We start from the raw sequence: 22,363 nt of genomic DNA on the forward strand, positions 1-22,363 counted from the left end.
CTGGGCAGATTCACATAGTGGGGTAAGAAGTTGAGGCACATGGAGCTGCACTCGTTGCATCTTGTGACTGGAAGACATCAGGGGCAGACTCACATCTGGGGTTAACTGGTAGATCACTGCTGCTGTTTTTAAAAAGCAATCCTATTTTTTTCTTCTATGCTAAAATGAAACCAATATATATTATAAGCTCTACAAATACAGATATTATTTCCTCTGCCCCCGCCCCTCCCCCCCCCCTTTAAAACTGCTTTTAGGAGAGTAAATATCTATTCTATAAAACTAACTTACACAGGCTACCAAAGTGGTTGCCCAGGACAGTTTCTTTCACCAGAGCCTGAAAATGAAATGTTTTGTATTTAGCATGCATATAAAGCCCTCCATCTCTTCCTGACATTCTTAGTAATGATAGACCCAGGCTCTCAGGAATCTTAAAAGAGAAGTATATGGCCTCAGTTGTTGGGCAGCCTGTCATCGCCCAGCTCCAGAGCTGGTACTTAGGTTATCACAGCAGCTATTGTTTAGCAGACAACAATTCCAAAGGAATCAATTTTTACGTCACCAGGTATTTCTGAAATGAACTCTGAAGTCACATAAAAAACAGGTGCAATGATACAATTAGGGAAGGCCTTCCCTTACAGTAAGAAACAGAGACATCATGGCTACCCTTAGAGCTTGCATATTTATTGAACAAATCCTACTAAAATAGCTAAAATACATTGGGTACTTGTAGTGCATTATTAAAGATCACATTGTTACAAAAGCCTGCATTTTCAGCAGTACACAACTGCAACTATACATAAATGCCACAACTGCTGAATATTATTTCTTGCTCTATGTACAGCACAGTAGACGTATCTAATCTATTGGAAAATAAAATGTACAAGAAAAGGGATACAGAAAGTGGGGAAAGGAAAGAAATTTAGGAAGTGCAGTGCATGCATTGGTATTTAACAGTCAGAAGCTAAAACAGTTCAGAACAAGGTCTGCCCTGTAAAAGGAAGAGCTAAAAGACAGAGTTATATAAAAAATTAAGGTGGGCTTTCAGACTGTGTCTAACACAACAACATTCCATGAGTAGATGATACTGTTTAGTTTTGTGTTTTGTGTTGTTTGGTATTGTTAATCCTCTGGGAGCAAAAACAAAAATGTAAAATCCACATGTTGACAGTATTGTGGCAATGTACTCTTTCCCCTTGAGGAGGTCTCCTTCTAGAAATGTATTTTATTGTTATGAATATATCCCCTCTTTATGGATTTGAACAGGACATTAAAACTTGTCCCTTCTTTCCAAAAAAAAAAAAAAAGAAAAGAAAAAGGCAAAATCAAAGGGACTTTGAAAGATTGGTGGAAAATTATTGCTCGTCTTTCTCCAAGTTAGATGGATAGGAGTTAGAAAGGAGATTTTAAGTAAATTACAGTTTTGTGATTGCTCCCACTGTAACTGCATGTTTGTAAGTGGACCCTGGTAGGGAATCAGTTCCTCACTTTACGCTATAAGTAGTAACTCACCTACGGCACTGAATAAGAAAGCCACACTGAAGACACAAGTAAACAAGTCAGTCCAGTCTAAAGAACAACATTCAGAAAACAAAGTACCAACACCTTCTCAGAACATGGAAATAAAAAATAACTCCATCAGAGCTACCTTGCCAAGGAGCATATTTAAAGTCCAAAATAGCACCATTCATCAGTGTCTCAAATCCCGTGGCAGCATCACAATCACTTACCACAAGGAAACCATGAGTTTCATACTACTTCTATACATCAAAAGAGTACATGGATAAAATATAGAGATATACAGACAATTGATGAAAATAAACTACTTGGCTTGTTACATCTAAATGAAAAAAAAAGGGGGACTCTCAGCCTCTGCAAGATGCAGTCAGGGATGGTGGAAATGGAGAGAGAGCAGTTAACCAGTTGCATGTGAGCAGTGGAGTTTGAGTAGTGGAAGACATTGCTGTGGTAGAACCAGGCCTGAAGGCCCACCTGTAATGTTTGTAAACATGGATTCACAGTGTGAAATTCTGAGAGCTTTCGCTTGAGTCAGAATGTTAAAAACTATTTTTATGGTACACATTTGTCCACTGTTATTCTCTAAAGCAAGGCTCAGAGTCCCATAGTTTCTTCTTACACTTGATGATATACATAGAAACAATTCCCGATATATGACACCATGACCTCATCAAACCCATACACCATATGTAATACAAATGGAGGAATTATGATTAAAAAGAGTAGAGGTAATTGATTTTGGTGAAATGGTGTCCATAACCATTTACTGGAGTCAGGAGCGCCACTTCAGCCTCACTTTTCTTCTTGCGATTTACTTCCTTTGAGATGGGAAGATATCCCTGCAGAGATGAAAAACAGCATTAGCTGGGCTTCCACAAAGACTCTTCGATGGAGTCCACTCTCCCTTTTCACATCCTAAAGCTTTTATAATTCTCTAACGGTAGTTTAGAAGTAAACACCTACTAAACATGTCCCAATCTACTGTAATTGTACTAATGCCATGGAGAGGAAAAGGGTGTTTAAAGACTTAGCAAAAGCATCTAAGGAAATGTCTTTATTTGAGCTGAACCCGCTCACTACGGCGTGTCCTGCACACACAAGATATGTCGTGCAGGCATGGCATCGGGGATGTACAGCTCACAGACACAGATCTGAAGAAGGCACTGAGCTCCTCTTAAAAACGTAACTCAGTTCTGACAACCAAACCATTAAGGGGTTACTATACCACTGGATTGCTTTGCTTGTTTTTTTTTTTTTTTTTAAACTCTCACGTCTCCACCATGGGAAGGGTCTCTTGAATATGAAAATCTGTCTCAGTATTAAAGAGAACCTTTTAGAGCTTGGGCCTCCCATCTTTTAAATGCCATATCCATTTAAAAACTGGCATACACTAATAAGTGACTTTCCTGTAATACTTCACTGTAAAGAGCATTTATTCTTTTCCTACTGATACTTTAAATATATTGTATTGTATTATCATTGTCCCTGGAGAAGTAAAGAAATGGTGTCATGTTAGCCAGCTATCGCAGATAGCCTTCTGTTGACTATCCTTAAACATTGCACCCATGGTCTTAAGTCTATGTCTATTTAGAAAAGCACTTAAATATACATTGTACTTGAAGCATTAACAACAGGATTGAAGGATAGCCATATGTTTAAATATTTTGATGATTGTATGTTACAATGGATCTTAAACTAGCAATACGCTTAATATAATAATAATATATTTAACTAGTAATAAAAGCAATTAAAAAAATATGGGTTTTTTTGTGCTTAAGAGATCAGAATTATAAAGGTGAAGTACTGGCTTTGGTGCTTAGGAGTTTTTCAACAAAGATTGCTTCTTTTTGAAGTTTAAGAAATTAAAGCTCTCTTTTCTGAGTTCCATGTTTCTGACAAGAAAATCATGAATTTCTGAATGACAAAATAAACTCACTGTAGTCTTGCACAACTACCAAGGAAGTGCAGTTTTCAGGGTCTTTTCCTCTCTGGGCTCTTCTGAGGTATGATTTTTTACCGGAGTGCCCATATTAGCTACATTTACTTGTGCTGAGATTACAACCAGGCTGTGACTTTCCCACTGTTTTTGTCAGCATTTATAGGTAAAACTCTGCTTTCTGGTTCACGAACCACAACTTCTGCCCTGCACATGGGGAAGAGGAGTTCTTAGGCTGAACACAGACTGAACTCCTTTTCTAGGGGAAAACTGCCTCTCCTTGAGGGGTACTAGAAATGGAGAAACTGAGCAGATATGCCTGTGAAGACATATGCAGAAGAGCCAGACTGGAGATTTTGCCCAAGACAGAATTTCAGCATGAAGAGATATTGTTTAAATTTCAGAGACTGCATAAACATGCTCTTTTACAGGTCTCCAGAAAATTCCATCCTTGCAATAATATTTTTGTTTTTTTGTTGATTAAATTTGCTGCTACTTGTGTATCATTACAGGATATGTGGGGAAAATGAGAAACTTGCACATGCAAACAGGCACACCACACAGACCAAAGAGCTGGGCAAATGTCCAGCAGCATTGTGTTGGGCAGTTCCTTTTCAGCTGTGAAAACAATCTCAATCCTGAAATTTTGCCATACAATCATAAGATAAAAAGTCCCATATGACCCTTCTAGGTCTGGAAATATGATGTCTTTAATAAATATATCCTTTTATACTTGCTGCTTGCATGAGAAAGAAAAGGTCTTTTATCTGAAATTAAGAGGTTTTTTTTTATCTGTTCATTTAATTTTATTCTTTCTTTAGTCCAATCTGTTTAGGATTAGCAGTGAGTTCATAAACCTGTTGAACTGAAGGTCTGAGCACTTTAGCAGTCTTCTTTGCAATTTCTCCTGATTAATTTTATAAGCCTGATGAATATTAAGATTCCAAAGACAGTTGCTGTTAAGGCTCATATTCTGCTGGACTCTGTGAAACTCATATTCAGGTTGCTTTTAAAATTTGAACATGAAAGAAAATTTGCAGCTAGTTCCCAAAATTAGTCCTCCTATGCATATGCCAAATAGCTTTTGAAAAATTACATAAAAGCTAGAACAAATGCATGGAACTTGCAAAGCAGGAATCTAATCCCTGTAAAGAAAAAAAGTAAAATATTTTTCTGACCAGTTCAGAAACTATGCTCCCTTTTGATATAGTTGCCTTTTTTTAAGCTATGTTTAACACTAAAGCATGGCTATTCATAACTGTAGTATAATGCAGTATTGTTGTTAACTAAGCTGCACATAATTCACAGCTTTATTTCTGTGTTCCAGGAGCAATTTTGTGTAATGACAAATGGTAACTTAGGAAACACTGCTAACTTAAAAAGTATGAATAAAATTCATCTAGTTAACACACAGCTGATTCATAAAATTAGCAGTTTCATTTAATATAAATGTGATCATATATAGCACATTCATCTTAATCTAGCATTGCTATCAGCTTATTTAGCTGAACTTTTGAAATATTTTGAATGTCAGGAATGGCAGAACTGCCATATACGTTACTTTAAAAATAGACACCATCACATATGAGTCTGCAAATCTGATGCACTCAAATGCAGCCCAGCTATGAATTTTAGAACTCCCTTTATAAAGAAAAAACGTGGAAAATGCAGTACTATCCAGATGGAATAGCAGAAATTTTTTAGCAGGGAACTGCAGTCTAGATAGTAATAGAAATTTGATCAAAGCAGTTACAGATTTCCATATATTCTATCCTTAGCATCTGCGTTTTGTTTTTCTTTTGGTCCAGATTTTTGAGTCATTAGTGAAAGAGAATATGAGGCCGAAACACATACATCCTGTGTTTCTGAGCAACTGCTTTATTTTATGTTCAAATTTCATATCCAATTTCAGGTTTATAGAATCAGTAAAGGTGCTAAAACTCGTCAGAAATGCTACATCTTCTGCATTTATGTTAACAGGGTACTTATTCCTTGTCAAATTCAAATGAAGACTGCCATCTTTGTATGCTTTAACTCAAACAAGGTAAAACACAAGCACAAAACTTAAAATGAGAGAGAGAGAAAAAAAAGGAGGGATAGAACAGGGAGGGAAGGCATGGGAAAGCTCCTTTCCCTCTCCCTGCATTGACTTTTTTTTCCCCTCTATATTGCCAAGTGAAAAAAGCTGAAATCAAATATTCAAAATCAGATGTCAAGCTTGCAAAATCATGACAGGCTTAAGAAACATAAACTTTTGAAAATTATTATATTTTCTTTCTGGTTTGTAAGCCAGCAAGAGTCCATGTTTTCTGCAGCCCAGAAGGCTAAAAAGATGGTTTTAAAATGAAAACTGAAATCCTCTCTTAACTGCTTGGCTTAAAGAATTGAGTCTTTAAGAAAAACAGAATACCACGAGACTCGTGATGAAATCATGACAGCTGGCTACTTGAAACAGTCATAAATTCAAATTGTAGGAACTTTCACAATGCCTTTTAAAGAAAACTTTCATCTTCAACTTACTAGAATGTATGTTAGATGAAAGAAATTACATAAACAACTTTACCTTTGGAAATCCCCCATCCCCTCGGCTGGTTGGGAAGAGTTCCTGGCTAACCCAAATCGTTAACCTTGGTTGATAAACCTGTAGTGACACAAATATATACAATTTCTTACTAACAAAGAGAGATTCATTAAATGCAATCAAATGGTGTTCATATTGTGTTCATGGTGGGCTGACAACCCACATTGCTAAAACCAAAGTCTAGTGTAAGTTGAGCTTGGCCCACAGACCTAGAGCTGCAGTTTATGCTCAACACACATTTTTTTTAAGTGCCGGTAACATTGAGATCTGTCCCCGGAGCATTCCAACCACGCTGCAGGTAGTGCTCTGTATTTCACAGCCTTTCCTAAAGGGCACAGGATGTATCTTTTCTAAGTGGGCTTTCAGGCCCACTTCAAGAAAATCTGTAATATGGCAGGCCTTAGGCATCAGTTTTGGGATTTTCGTGATACCATGCACAAGAGCACTCTCTTCCATCTCCAAATCATCACACGGCATCCCTGGCAAAGGACATTGCAGACAACGGACGAGGGGGAATACCTGGGAGGAAGAGGTCCCACCATGCGCCCTCGAGGTACAGCTCTGCCCAGCACCACTAGCAGCCCCAACTCTCTGGCAAAAGCCTAAGCAATGCAGATTATTACTTTTGCTGATGCCTGCAGAAGGCAATGGGAATGCACTTTTGGTAGTCCTTTCACAAGGAACTGCAGACAGGAACTGTCTGAGGTAACGGAGCACAGCTATAGTCCTGCGTTAGTGTTCTGTTTTTTTTGGTTTTGTTGTTGTTAGTTTTGGACATCAAAGGAATTCCAACACTTTATAAGTTGTAAACTACACTGAAGTTCTTAACCTTATTTGCCTACTGAATTTTCCTTCTGAGCCTTTGGTCAGTAAATTAAACTCTTCCTGCACAGTTTTAAACTGAATGCCCTTATCACATCCTTCAAATTTCTTTGCACTTTGGAACTCAAAAATGTGGACTTGCATGTTGACATTGGTAGTCACTGCTGAACCAGATGCAGCTTGAGAATATTATTAGTGAATTATTTAGATCAACTTTCTAAGAAAAAGTCCTGAACTGTACTGTACAGTAGGAAACATAGGAGATAAATTTGAAGTACAGAATCTAAGGCAGCCTTGCTGTGTACTGACAAAAGCATCTTTTTTTCAGGTTACTATGGGATTTCAAAAAAGCCAGTTAAAGCTCCCTGGTTATACACCTGATATAGGGATATTTAATATACAGCTGGGTATTCATCAGTTAATGTTCACATTGACAGACATTAATGAAAGATACTAAGTAACCCCTAAGTTCTCTTGTTATTTTTAATCGCTGATTACCTGTCTTGTTACTATGCCTTCACTTTGTTGTATAGCCATAGCCTTTGTATAAAAGTCCTCAATGTGAACCAGCAAGAGGGGTTCAAATCTATTGCAGAAAACACTCAAATGGCCAAGTACACAAAGATGCATAATTTCTTGTGCAAGCAAGGAATAAGCAATGGCATACAGTATTATTGTCATGGTGTATATCAGTTTCTGTATTCTGCAGTCTGAGATGGATTAAAGTTAGTCTATAGACACAGTCATCCTCAAGTGTTCATAATTTAGCAGAAATGAAATAAACACTTGCATTTAGGTGACAAAAAGGAATATTCACTTAACCTTATATCTGCAAGGCTCAAGAGCCAGGCCATCAGCTGAGGTGATAGTGAGCTCAGCAACTCACTAAACCATAGGAGGCTCAGGAGTGGAAAGAAAGATCCGGATAGAGAAAAATCCACATGAGACTTACTGTTTCACAAGGCTTTTAATTTTTTTTTTTTTTAAAGACATATCTGGCCTTGCTACTTTGTTTGTAAAATGCTACTTGGATGTTTAGCTGTGTTGGCTGCTAGAGTGCTGTAAATACAAAGCAAGAGCTTTTAGCCAATCACAGCAGCTCAAAACAACTGATATTAATGTTTCAAGATGAGCTGTCCGGAGAGCAAGCGCAGAGAGCTGCTCCGTGGCAGCGGAGGGTGTAAGGTGTGCGGCACCCCAGCTGCTGGCAAACCCTTCTGGATGAATGCTGCCATCGATACACAGCACGCTGTCAGCCTCGGTACCTCCTGCATGATTACTATGGGAGCGCAGGGTTGACTTAAACAACGGAAATATGAGGCTTCACAACACAAGTACAGAGCTGTGGAGTGGACTGAAAACTTGAGCTCCTGCTAGTCTAGATAATGTGTCGGAGCCGTAGGCTGACTCAAACTGAGCGCCTCACTGTTTGATATTCTTCAGTGAGGAAAACAAGCTAGTAAACTTCAGCCACAAGCTGCCAGGATGGGTGACCCCCAAGCATCTGACTAACAACATTACATGCCTTGGAAGTGCTATTTTCTGACACAACACCATTCACTCCCACACTGCTCCATCAGGAGAAGAAAATCCCACCGACCAGGGGAGCGCTGTGTGAGACAGTGTCCTGCAACACCGCAGCAAACTTCCCTGACGCCAGCTCCCCACGCAGAATTATGAGCTGCAAAGCAGATATCTTCCAACCTCTTTAGCCTAAAATTTTTATTTAAAAATAAAAGACCGAAAAATCAGCAAAATAATGGTGGAAAATAAATATTTAATTCTATTTACCTGTTACCACAGCACTGGGACTACAATGATATTTAGGGCTTTTTTTTTTTTTTTTTTTTTTTTGAAACAGGCGTTAGTTCTGAGTCCAGACTCTTCTCCTCTGCTCAACAAACTTGGAATCTTCTTTTTACTGCTGCAATGGCTCCATCTAACCAGCAAGTCAAAATATGTGCACCTACTCTTTCATTTTTAGCTACTGCTTCTCATAAATTTAGCTCCTTGCTCCTTAAAAGCAACAGCAAAGGAGCATATTTTTTTCCAACTTCAGATACACCAAAGAATTTTAAAACAGTTGAACTAAATCTACAGCATCAGTCACAGCAAGGTGCTCAGAGAAGTTTCTTGCTGCCTGATCCTAATTCCTACACGTGAAGAACACCTTTCAAAAACTCAAGACATATCTACCAGGACAGGCTCAAGACATCTCAAAGGTAGGATTTAGTACAATGAGCACATTCCTGAGCTTTCTATATTTGAGAAACAAGCATGGAAAGCCTCCAGAGGCACTTCATCTGTCTTTTCCTCTTTCCGTGTGGGCAATGACTGCATTCCTGGTCCTCACGTCTCGCTCTGGCACGGAGGAGTTCAACTTTGCTGTGGCCCGTAATGCTGATCCAAGACTTGATGAATAAAACCGTCACTCCAAGTGCAATGGAAAACACCTTCTGACACATTTCAGAAGACTTTTGTCATGTAAACTAACTCTGGAGAGGAAAAAGGAAGCCCTCTAGAAATTCCTAATTCCAAAGAAAAGAGCGCCAACTCACGAGTCCTTCACTGAAGCATGGAGGGGCATGTGCTGATGTACACAGGGGTAAAGGGAGCTGTGTAACTGTTGAAGGAAAGAAAGACAGTAGTAGTGCACCTCTCAAGGCACATTTTTCCAGTCTGTATTTTCCCCAATGCAGTCCTGAGGACTGAGGACCCACAAACCTGCAGCAGGGCCTAAGGCAGATCAGAGGGAGGCCATCCTTGCAACATACTGCCCTGGAGCTAGAAGGGCTCCTACACTCCTTTAAATTAATTCAGGGATTTTTTCAACACCGTTTCTTCATGTTGCAATGATGCAAATCAATGACACTATGGCTACTAAAGGAAAGATTGCAGATTATTTCCGTTCTGCCTGATCCCTGCATCTCTGTCTGGCAGGTTTTCTTTTCCAATTAAGTTGTTTCCAGTTGCATTTTCTTTTGCAAAAAAATATAACACAGTTATTGCTAAGTGGAAACAGTTATTACTGGGCAGTATCTGAAGTTTCTTAGTTACCAGGCAGTTTGAGCTGCAGAGACTTTTCCCAGCATAGGCTACCATCCACTTCTAAACCCCCACAACGCCCCACACTGCAGTAAAAAGTTCTGCTTAAAACCCATGGCCACTGTCACCAACCAGATACATCAAGAGCCCCACTGAAAATCTTATTATTCTACCTGATCAAGTAACAATCACTGCTACTTGAATATCTGATTAAATTCCATTAAAAAAATACACTGGAAGAAAAGCTTGTGGTAGCATCAATGCATGTTTTATCAATGGCTTCAGTGGAAGCGGTAATCTTGTGCTCCCATCTGCAGGAGTTTATATTTAACAGAGAGGGGAACATTGTGAGAGCATATGATATTAACGTCCACCATGTTCCAAAGCTGGTACACAAGATTTAATACATATAGCAACTGTCAGCTGAATGGTTGCTGCTTGTCAGAGTTTAGTTGGATGGTAGTCTGCCATCAATCAGTTTGCCTTCTGAATCTTCAGGAGAGGAAAACATCCAGAGTGCTCCTCATTACTCCTTATTTCAAGGACTGAAGCTTTCATGAATCTTTACTATATTTAAGAAGCTGCAGTCACGATTAAATAGGCCATTGCTGACTTGATAGGCTGGCTCAGAAACAGGCTTGGTATTGAAGCTTTCCATATTAAGATATCAGCAACCACAAGTCTCCAAAGTTAAAATGCAACCTTAACTATGCATTTAAAAGTATCATGAATGTTGTCACAGATGTTAGGTCTCTCAACTTGATGGACTTGACTGCTTATCTTCTAGGGCTCTCCATCACAGGCTTGAGTCTCTTGCACCTCTCTCTTCACCTTCTCAATGCAACACAGGATGGCAGGTATTTCTAGCAATGCTGCTTTGCAGATCAGTGCCATGAACGGTCTAGAACCATCAAAAGGAATCACTTTGCATCTGGTGGCTTCCACACAACAGGCAGATGGAGAAACATGGTTTGAGAGATGCAAGCAACAATTTCACACCAGTTCTCCTCCTTGCTGGGCCTGCTCTAGCCAGCCCGCTTCTCGCTAGCTTCACCTCTGCAGGAGGAAGACCTGGTACACGGCAGAGGGCAGGACAACCGCACACCTGAGCTTCCCGACGCCTCTGTGCATCAGCATCCTTTGCTGGCACTGCCTTTTCACAGGCAAGATATTATTCCTCCCCATCGGATGACTCACAACCACGAAGATGAAAAAGTCTAAATGAGACAAGCAAGCTTTTTCTTGCATCCACCTCTCCACGCTCTCGATGAATTAACACGCTTATTCATTAGTTTTTTTTTTTTTGAGTCCTTATTCATCACTTCTTCAATTTCTGTCACTTTCACAAAATAGGATGTCATCTGTTCCCTCTTTATACAACATCAGGAAGTGACCTTGGAAGTAACCTTCCAAGATTTCAAACACAAAACTTCTCATATAAATCCATTTTCTTCCACAAATTATTCTTCTTCAAGCCTGTATTTTCCAAGTGACTTGGAAATATCTGCCCATGTAGTCTTCTGCATTGGCTCATACACTTCAGCTTTCTCAAAGAACTTGCCCTTATTTTCATCTTTTATGTATGTATTTACACCTTTCTACAACATGTATAAGCAACAGCTGTACAAAATTTACTAAAAACATGTTTTTAAGGTTGATATACTCCAAGGCTGCAGAGCCTCCTGCTGCCAGAAAGGATCCTGGTGAAGACTAGGTACCTAGAGTAGCCACATTTTTCCACCAAGGGGTCTCTTAAGTGACCACTGGCCTCCAAGATTGAGCAATTATGGTCCCAAGAAGGCCAAAGCACAAGCTAAACTGGCTTGGACATAGTCAGCACATTCCCACCAAATTCTTTGTCTGGTAAGAACCCTTCGACACAAACTTTAGTTGTCTTCTGGCATACATGACCAAATGGGTTAGTTATAGAATACAATTCACTCTTCTCTGGAGAGAAAGCCTCCCTATACCACAGAGTGTAATGCAATTTTTCTGGTACAAAGTTCTATTTACCCTTTTCCTTACTACTCTGGATGAATCTAGCCTGTGTGTTACAAGTGCTGTCAGGCTCGTCTTTTTCGTCATTGAGCATGCAAAAGCCACTGCAAAGCAATGTTAATATTTACTGCACATATGAAGAATAAGAGAAGAAGTAAATAAATGCTACACTCTGAACACTCTCATAATTGCTCATCTAGCTTCTGACTGAATTTATGAATTTAACAAAGTTTCCAGTCACTAGAGTATCACACCCCCTGAAAAGAAAAGAATCACTTTTTTTTTTTAATAAGCAGACAGAATAAGGATATACTACATGGAAACATCAATTAACCAGTAATATAATTTTATATATCTTTTTTGAGGGGGGGCTGCTGCTGGTGGTGAAATAATCAGTGCATGAACCCTGAAAGTATAAAGCCTTGCAGAAATTGAAATAAGTAAACAAGCCCTACAGAAAAGGAAACTCAAAAACCCATGCAACCCATCAAATTCCTGTCTTAATTTTGCTTGCTTGTATATTAACATGCACACACAGAAATCCATCTATAACAGGGATGAAAATTAGAATGGGATTTGAGTTTTCAGGCACATGCACATGGACTCTTGGACATGGACTCACGGACAGTTTATCATGGACTCTTCAAGCACAAGTGGGTAGTGACATGTTTAATTAGCAGCTACACTTGACAGTAGCTGCAGAAGCAAAAGCAAGTCTCTGTTAGGGGAATGCACAGTACGGCAGCAAAATTTAAGACCAAAGGCTGGATGCTCAGCAGTCCAGGCAACTTCATACCCAGCACTGACCAAGTACTGCAAGGAAAAGGGCAGCAAGAACCGGGGCCACTATGGGAATCTTGAAGGAAGAATAAGAAGAAAGCAAGTGCATGAGGATGCTTCTCCTACACACTTTCCCAGATCCCTACTTCCAATTTTGGGAGACACAAAAGTTATATATCAAGCTGCATCCAAAAGCTTTTTTTTTTTTTTTCCTCTCTCCTCTCTCCTATAAATTTGCTAAATGAGTGGTCTACACTCTGCCACTTACAAGAATACAAGGTACAACACCTTGGATTTTTTCCTTTGTTTAAATTTTTCGCTTCAGAGATAGGACTGGAAATCCACACTGATGTTCTCCAAGGGCATTGCCTGTGCTGACCCCTTTCCAGCGGAGCGCAGCAATGAAAGCCTTACCCCTTACAGGACACCAGCCTCTCGACCAGCCAGCACATTTCAGGCAAATATTGAAGGCCCCACTGGTGCTCTTGGAAATGAGCAAGAGACAAAGGCAGGTTGTACGGACAGCACTTACCTCATTAAAAGAGATGTAATGGCTACAGCTGATGAAACTGTGGCAGGTGCTTCGAGGAATTAGGGTACGTCTGCCTGCACAGTCACCTACATCTACCATTATTTAATGTTTACTGCTCTTCTGTTACTCCAAATGTGAAAGCATATCCTAAACTGTATCATAAATGCTGTGCATGCTGTGAATAATCAAGTACATATGAGTTTGGAAATTTATCTGATCAGTAGACATGCAGTAAAGCAACCTGGCTTAACAAGTTTTTTTGTTTTGTTTTCCCTACTTCTTTATTAAATTAGTTAGCTGAGAAATTAATGGTAAGAAAATGTACCCACTTCCACAGGATTTTCTTTTGCCAACAGCAATACTGTTATTTAAACTCATGTCCTTTCATGATCGAAGATTCATCACTGCTATATTCATGTCAAAATAAAAAAGGAAAATTTGTTCCTTTCTAACTTAATCTTTTTGGGTAGCTGTACAATGGTAATATGTGCTTTCTGAACATCAATATTTTAAGAATTCAAGAGTTCTTCTGGTAATGTGCATATTAAACCTTGGCTTACATTACCTTCAGGGAGAATATACACAATTTCTTTGAACATTTTTAAGCATATCCGCACCAAACTATGCTAGGCAAGTAGACAAGAAAGTTAGTGTTAAAAAAATTAATCCAGAAAAAACATTTCTTCTTGCAGGATGTAAAAAAAAAGTTGCATATTTTGAGGGTTGATGCTTTTTAAAAATTCATTATTTACAGAAGGAAACCAGCAACCCTCACAGGAACATCTACATAGGGACTCATTCAGTAGCACTAGAGTGAATTTGCCAAACCAGCCGCCTAAATTGAATTTCATGTAACACTCAAACAATGATTCATAGTATCATTCCACATTAAACATCTGAAAAGAACATTTTTGCACCTTTCCAGATTTCACCCTCAGCCAATATGATTTAATGAGGTATCAGAGTGAATAAGTCTGAAATAAAAACAAAATAAAAATATTTTAAAATATTTTTATTAGGCTATTCTGTCCTAGGCAATGATGTGGTCTAACAAAACTATTCTATTAAGTTGTTTTGGGGCTGCTAGGGGTAGTTTCTCTCCTCTGTTTAGCCACACAAACTGATTAGAGCTCAGATGTCAGGCAACAGCATTATGATGAAAAAAAAAATCTATTAATTGGTGAGGGCTTTTGCTCCTTACCTTAAAAAGCAAGTGTCAAAAGTGTGTAATATTACATGTGGTATGTGGTTTTGGTTTTTCAAAAATTTCAGCCCTTGAAAAAAGACAAAGCTTTACTTGACAGGTAAAGACAAATCATTACTTGAACTTCGAATGCACTTGTCTGCACAGCCCTGCTCAGATGCAGTATGTTGGTGCATAGCTCTAAAATTTTAGTAGGCTGACTGTGGATGATTGTGACTATGTAGACACACACACACATAATTCTTTTGTTTTTAAATGCACATATCAATTGTACTTATGAAATAACCACAGTATCTGCTTTGCACAAAAACTATTTACCTCCAATTTGAATTGCTCTAGCCCTAGTCAAGTAGATGTTCTGTCTACACAACTGAGCAGCTGAACTAGCAAAAGCACTGAAAAGGCTGTTTTGTTTTTGTTTCACTTATTTATTTTATAAGATGGAAAGGCCTTAACTCTTCTGAAGTTCTCGGTAATCAAGTGTGGTAGCACAAACTGCATCAATGTATCCTTCATATACAACACACAAGCATATTAGAAAAGCACAATACCCATTTGGACGGCCAAAACTGCTTAACTCCCATCCCTCTCAGTAACCTCTCCTGGCTAAATTCTCCCCCACCTACAAACAAACAGAACCAGATCCCATTTATTCCTGCAACTTTATACAATCCTGACCTACCATAAAGGGGAACAAAGGAGAACTCAAACCCATCTCCAGGTATAAGAAACAGGAAAAATTATCTCATGCCAGAACCAGGGGCTACCCTCATCCCATGTGCATTAGCATTAGGCTGGACTCAGCCTTTTCAGGCCTTATCCTTGTACCCTGTTCCTCCTATTCCTTGGAGCATATAAAAAGCACACTGTAATGTCTGCTTCTGTCATACAAATCCCAGCCTCCAGTTTCCATAGATTATCCTAAAGCTATCAACAGTAGCTCTAACAAAAACAAAGTTATTTTATGAAAACAGAAAATTACAGAATGTGTAAACAAATCTGCAGATCACCCACTGGAGAAACATTCTTAATGGGCAAGTCGAGCTGAAACCTAAATATAATCTTTCTCAAAAACTCATATGAACCTAACTTAAATTAGGTTATACATAGCTATTTTTTCCCTTCATCAAATACAGGTTATCATTTCTTTCTCCCTAACTTAATGAGAAAACCTTTTCCCCACTTGTTTTTCCTCTCCAAGATCCCATTTTTCCTTCTTGTTTTCCCTCCACCTTCCCCATCCCCCCAAGCAAGACTGTAGAATGCAGAGAATACAAATTATAAAGCAGGTTCAAACAGATCCAATTGGGATAAGAATATATTACAGGAAGTGTTCAGCCCACTAACCTCCCTTTGGGGTCTTTTGCTCTGGGAGGATGTAGCCATATGGCACGATATCCTTGCAGTTTCACGGTGCTAGAGTTTTAGAAGCAAGCCCCACATCAGAATCAAAACAAGGAGCTGCACTAGATCTTTTTTTGACTATTTTATTTTCAAGTAGGCCAAAATTAGATTATAAAAGATATATCCATTTACTAATACACACTTGTATTTAAATTCCTTAGCACTAGCACTGCGAACTCTTGGTACTGGATTTGTAGTGCAGAAGTGAACTGCAGAAGGAATAGCAGGGGTAAAAGGACACATCTGAGTGCTTTTGAAAGCAAACAGACCACTTTGGGAAGTGGAGGGAAAAAAAAAAAAAAAAAGATGCGAGGGGAGAGGGGAGGGATTTTTTTTTTTTTAAGTAAATACAGAAAAAAAGATTACCTTAAAAATTTGCATTTTCTGGTTTTGCTAGAAGTCTTCTTTGGAGGTCACAGACAACTGGGCTTAGGATATTTCCTTACTCTATTTCTTCCCTCAAAAGCTTTTATTTCAATGTCTGCATTACATAGGCTAGGCTATAGCATATTTTTTTAAATTAGAATTTTTCTTTTCTTAATTAGCAGTGAAATCTCACTTCATATGTTATGACACACAGTATTTTCCAGGAAGGTGGTCCATTGAATTTCTAATATGTCAAATAAAATTTCACTTAAAAAAATCTAAGGACTTTTTACACCACAAAGAAATAGAAAAGGTTCTTTCTTCCTTCAGGAGTCACTTTGTAAGGAAATATTTTTTACACTAGGAAGGATCCTTAGGTGTCAGGTGTTACTGTGTAAAACGCTCAAAATATCCACCAGTTAAAACTTTCATAAGAAAACCATGTAGAGTCTTTTCTCTTTTATTTCTCTTTATATTACTACAATTTAAATATTATACAGATCCAAAAGAGATTCATTAACCAGGTGTGAGCAGACTATAATTCCAAGTCTAGAAAAAGGAGAAGCAGCAGTAGAAACTAATTTTCTAAGGGGGTTGTTTTTACTGGCAAACCTTTAATTGACACTTTATGGATAAGAAAGATTAAGAAAGAGAGAATTTGAAATAGTGGGGTTAAATCAAGAAAAAAGTTGTTCTCATCGAACAAGTTTATTCTAATCATTCTTTAATTTTACTGTAAGCTTACCTAAATCATTAATAGAACTTCATTTTAGCAAAACAATAAATAGTACATTTTACCCCCCCTTTTTTAAAGTTTAGCTAAGCCTGGTGAACTGTAACTGCTAAATTCTCCCTAACTCTAGGGAAAGTGAAATAGAGCCCCTTGCACATGCTGATACATTAAAAACAAACTAAACACTTCGACACTTACAGTTTTTAGTGTAGAGGGTACTGATTATGTAAATATGTAAAGAAGAATTTTTCCTGCCAATAAGAATGGGCCAAGGAGAGACTTAAAATAAACACAAGAACTATGCCAAAGTCAAGTATGTCCAGTCCTGCAAGGAAAGTATGTCAGTGGTCTGACTTCATTGCATTCAGTGTTACTATGCCAAAAGTTTTGAGGGAGGGAGGAAAGGGGGAGGAAAGGGTGATGGCAGGAGAAGCTCTGCCAAGCCCCACTACTTAAGTGACCCTGTAAGTTCGGGAAAAATCTAGTCTTTCTTAGATGCAAATTCCGATCAATACCCCAAATAAAATAAATGGCATGGAATTAAGGATTTTTAGAACAAATGCAAAACTTTTCAAGAACTGCCAAATTAAATTTTAATTTATCTTACACTGCAGAACTAACAATAGAAAGAGTAAACAGATGGGCAATTACATATGATTTTCTGCATTTGGATGATTCTAAGTTGTATTTTATGTTCTGTCCCACAAGCTGGCTTTACAAAAACTGATTTCACTGACTACTACAGGAACCTTGCTGGATTTATAGAACCATCTGCTGTTTGTTTATTTATTTATTTATTTAAAGGGCTATTTTATGCCTAAGAACACTTAAAATAATCTTTTGTTCCATACATAGTCATATGTTGCACAGAACAGCCTGCATACTATCCCAAAATGTGGGCTGATCATCACATTGGTGTTGGTAGGAAAACAGTTGCCTTCTTTTCCAATATTCCACCATTGTGTGAACAGAATGTATTTTAACTTGATTTCTATTCACAGCTTAAATGAATCATTTCCCTTTTAATTCCCCACCCCCAGCTACTCATTTATATACAGATGAGCAAAGCATTTTGATAAAAGTAGCTTCCAGAATAGACTAAAACTCCACAAATTTGCAAAATTACTTCTGCAGATAGGAATGATATAAGACAAGGAGCCAAACAGGAGAAAAAAAGTTTTATGAGAGATTACATTTTTTCTTACTTCTTTGCTTCACTCCCTCCCCTTCCTCCCCTTTAAAAACAAACAAACGAACACACACTCGGACAAGTATACAACACAGGCAAGTATAAAATAATTCATGAAATTACATCAACCCCACCTTTATAACAACATGTCCTTGAGAGCCTCGCACCAGAAAATATTTTGTGCCCATGTACTCCTCATGCAAAGCTAGTTCAGAATAGCTATGCTGATTGAACAAATTAGCAGATTTTTGTCTATGAAAGTGGTATGATGTAGCATCCAATGTATATCATATTTATGTGAATGTGTATTCAGACTTAGTTCAGTAATAGCTGCATCTTCAATCAAAAATGCTGCATGTTTGCATATAATCAACTCTAGTTCTGCCCATTTTACCTACCCTTTAAGTAAAGACTTTCTTTGTCCTGCTGACTCTGAGACACATACCCTTTCTCAGAGAATACCATATATAGAGACTGTTTAGTATAATATGCTTTGTCCTTAAAATTATATCAGGAATAGTGTTTCTTATTATAACAAGCTATAAACCAATGAAAATATAAACATAATTCATAGCGAAGGAAATGGATAATTGCAATACTGTTCAAAACATATATATTCTAACCAAATCCTTGCAAGTTCAGTTTGTCTCTGGCCTAGTCTTTTTTTTTTTCCCCTCTCTGAAACAGATCCCTAGCACAAAGAAAAGAGAGCATCTTGAAAAATTTACTACATAATAATAAAAAAGCTTGCCCTTTATGTACTTCTCACACAGAACAACATTAAATCTGTTTCATACACTAAGTGCAATGACCTATTTCTTCTTTTTGGGGGGAAGGGAGGGAAGAGGAATTGCTGGATACTGTTTTGTCTGTATGTATTCCTGTGTGTGTTATGACATGTATTTTTCATAATATTCTAAACACTTTTTGTTTCCATTAAATAAGCCTTACTGCACAATGAGGAATTTCAGCTTTTTATTCAAAAGTGCATGAAAATCAAAGATCCAACATATGGAGGTTTTCAGTGTACAATCAATCATTGTATGGCAAATCCCCATAATCCCAAAAACTACATCTAGTATAGGTTATATTTGTAAATGGGCATTGGGATGGGGAAAGAAGGCTTACATTTATATTTTTAAATTACTGATACTTTGCTAAAGCAACTAATTCTTACCATTTTTAGATTCTGATAAGCCTTGGGATTGCAGTTTCTCTGAAGTAGCACAAGGAGAACAATCTGAAAATAATTTTAAAAATGAAAAAAAAATCTGTAAGTCCGACTGTCACAACATTTAAAAGGCTTTTTGATAGCATAATAGTGAGTAAGTCAGGTATAAGCTTCAGTGGTTAAGATTAAAGTCATGCAAATTATTCTAACCACATGTATGCTTATATATCATGCTTCTCTGCACTTCAGTGGTCTGTAGGCTTAAATATAGGACAAAGGAATCCCTGGTACCTAGATTTGCAAAGCTCTATGCTATTCTTAGCACTTGGTACATCTCTGAAGAGCACTACACCTAATGGTTAACACACATTAGAAAAAAAAATCAGCCTAGAGGACAAATATCCATCATCCTATGCTTACTGTAAAGGTGGTCCATTGTTCCTGGCCATACTACAGTGTTTATTTTTTTTACAATTAAGAAACAGTGTCAGCCTTTTAAAAGGCAATGGCCCAGACAATAGGTATTTTTGGAAATAGCCCTGCATTACATAACCTGCAGTTTTCTCTCTCCCTCTAATCCACATACACACACCTATTTTAAACAGGGAGAGGGGAAGAAAAAAAAACTAGGTGCCATCTAATTTAAATGGTCCCTTAAATTACTACTCTTTCAACTTACTGCATTTCTCAGCAAACCTCCTTTATCAATTTTCATCTGACGACAAAAATTAAAGCCCTCTTCCACAGATGACATATTTCTAATCTAAAGTGTGTTTGTACGAAATGTAATTAGGTATGAGTCATATGTTTACATACAAACATATATATACATATTGGATATAAAACTGCAAACTCATATACCTATAGATGATGTACTGAGATATTTGGAAGAAAGCACATTGCCAAATGTACACCAAAATACGTTTGTTTTGCCTTTTTTTTTTTTCCCCAAAAGAACCACCCAAAATTTAACTGCTGCACATGCAAAAATGCAGAAGGCTGTTGCAAGAATGACTGCTTTCTAAAAATACACCCCCCCCGGCAGCCTAAGAGGAATCCAGTGTCAGGGCAGAGAAGAGGGAGATTCGTTTTACAAGGGAGAAGAAAAGAGATGAAAAACCAATCTGAGAGCCTTGCATGCATGCTAAAAAAGCAAAGTGCATTAAGTTCAAAAAATGCATTTTGGTATCTTCAGAGTGCAAAAGCAGGAAAAAAAAAGAAACACACACAAAAAAAACGCCAAAAAATCACAGTTTTAGAAAACCATATCTCCCCTTGAATGTGTGCATAAAAAATAAAAAATAATAAAAAACCCCAACCTAGAAATCCTGCCTTAGAGCATAAAGACAAAGAGCTAAATATATATATTGCACATTTCTCATCTTCCTTAAGAAATCCTGCTTGGAAACGTGTGCACCGAGCGGAGGGAAGACAATCTGCAGCAAAGTCCAGCTAAGGGCAAAAGGAAGCAAAAAGAAACAAAGAGAGAGAGAGAGAATTAATTTTTAAAAAAAGGGGGATCGGAATTGCATATACTTACAGACAAAAGCCCCCGCTCCCCTGCTCACTTTCTGTCCTTTCTACATGATCTGAAACACAAATGTGGATTAAAAAAGGGCAGCATGCTACAGAGGGGAATTTATAGTCGGGGGAGTGGAGAGAGGGTAGGGGGTGTGGGAAGGAATGACTGCACCTCTTCCAAAGTGCAGCCTTGGAAGGGGAGAGAAAGAGAAGAAAAAAAAAAAAGAGAGAGAGAGAGGAGGAAGGAGAGGAAAAAAAAAAAAAAAAAAAAAAAAAAAAAGGAAAGAAAGGCAGAAAGGGGGTGGTGGGGGCGGCCGGGGGAAAGTCTCTCTCCCGCGGCTGGGCTGCGCTCGCCAGCGCTGCTTATACTGAACAATGAGCTAATTCTGATGGCAGCTGGGCGCGCGCCAGCTCCCCCGCCGCCCGGCCCGGCCCGGCCCGGCCCGGCGCGGCCCGGCCCGGCGCGGCCCTCCCGCACGCGCGCGCGCGCGCCCGCCGCCGCGCCAGACCGCTTAGTCTGCAGCAAGGCGCGCCCGGGGCGGCGCGGGCTGCCCCGCGCGCGTGCGCCCCGGTGCGCGCCCCGGTGCGCGCCCTGCCCGCCCCCCCGGGCGGCGGCCGCGCGCGGCGCGGAGCGGAGCGGAGCGGAGCGGCGCGGGGGAAGGGCGGGGAGGAGGGAGCAGCCACGTACTGTAGTAATAACCCTGCGGCGGCAGCAAAGGGCATCTGAGGAGAAGGGGAGGGAGGCGCAGGCAGCCGCGCCGCGCTGCCCGCCCGCCCGCGGGCAGAGAGGAGGGCGGGCGGGGGGCGCCGCCGCCCGGGGAGGCGCCCGCAGCGCCCGCGCTCCGCGCCCGCGCAGGGCCCGCCCGGGCCGCCGCCGCCGCGGGGCGGCGCGTGACGCAGCGCGCGGCCGGCCCGCCGGGAGCCGCGGGCGCAGCGCGGCCCTGCGGCGGCGGGAGCGGGGCCGCCCCGCGCTCCGCGCGCGCCCGCGGCCGAGGGGCCTGCGGGGCCCGCAGTGTCACACGTGTCTGCGGGGCGTGCGCGCCTGGGGTCAGAGCCACGAACCTGGCTTGCCAAGTCCGCTCGTATTCAAAGTCAACTCATACAACTCTGTATTGCCATGGCTACACGGCCGTCCATCTTCTGAGTGTAACTGGCTCGCTCAGTCACCTCTGCCCACCTCTGGTCAGTCACCAGGTCTCCACGAAGGCTCTCCAAGCCTCCCAGTTCAGTGAGAGCAGGAAAGCTGGAAGGGAGAAATGTGGGGGCACATTCAGCCCTGGGCATTTACATTTATGATAAGCACTGATAGTATTTGTCACTTTAAGTGTGTTGGCATCAGATCACTAGCCACTTAGGGCCTGTTGCTACCTAGGATAATACTCCATTTCCTGGAGTAAGCTTACTAAAAAAGGAATTGGGGAATATCCTTCATCCAGTCTTCTTTCTGCTGGGTTTACACCACCTGCTGGCAAAGGCTGGCACGTGTGCCTGGGCTTCTGACACAGCCACCCCCGAGAGAGACCTTTTGTTTCTTGCTCTTTCCATATCTGCGTGCTCAGAAGAGGA

The 22,363-nt window shown here is 39.8% G+C and overlaps 1 protein-coding gene across 1 annotated transcript; it reads right to left on the reverse strand.

Annotated features, from left to right (window-relative positions):
- Positions 1-660: 660 nt before the first annotated feature.
- Positions 661-21,000, reverse strand: NREP (neuronal regeneration related protein). The gene is made up of 5 exons (XM_088530802.1): positions 20,970-21,000; positions 20,817-20,865; positions 19,283-19,345; positions 6,015-6,092; positions 661-2,354 (listed from the first exon to the last, which is right to left on the reverse strand). Exons 3-5 carry the CDS (start codon positions 19,283-19,285, stop codon positions 2,229-2,231), a joined length of 207 nt encoding a protein of 68 aa, XP_088386928.1. The 5' UTR covers positions 19,286-19,345; positions 20,817-20,865; positions 20,970-21,000; the 3' UTR covers positions 661-2,228.
- Between the last annotated feature and the right edge of the window lie 1,363 nt (positions 21,001-22,363).

Source organism: Tinamus guttatus, unplaced genomic scaffold, assembly GCF_059628265.1.
Source record: "Tinamus guttatus ecotype Peru unplaced genomic scaffold, ASM5962826v1 Tinamus_guttatus_pri_ptg000388l, whole genome shotgun sequence".
In the NCBI taxonomy this organism is placed as follows: domain Eukaryota; kingdom Metazoa; phylum Chordata; class Aves; order Tinamiformes; family Tinamidae; genus Tinamus; species Tinamus guttatus.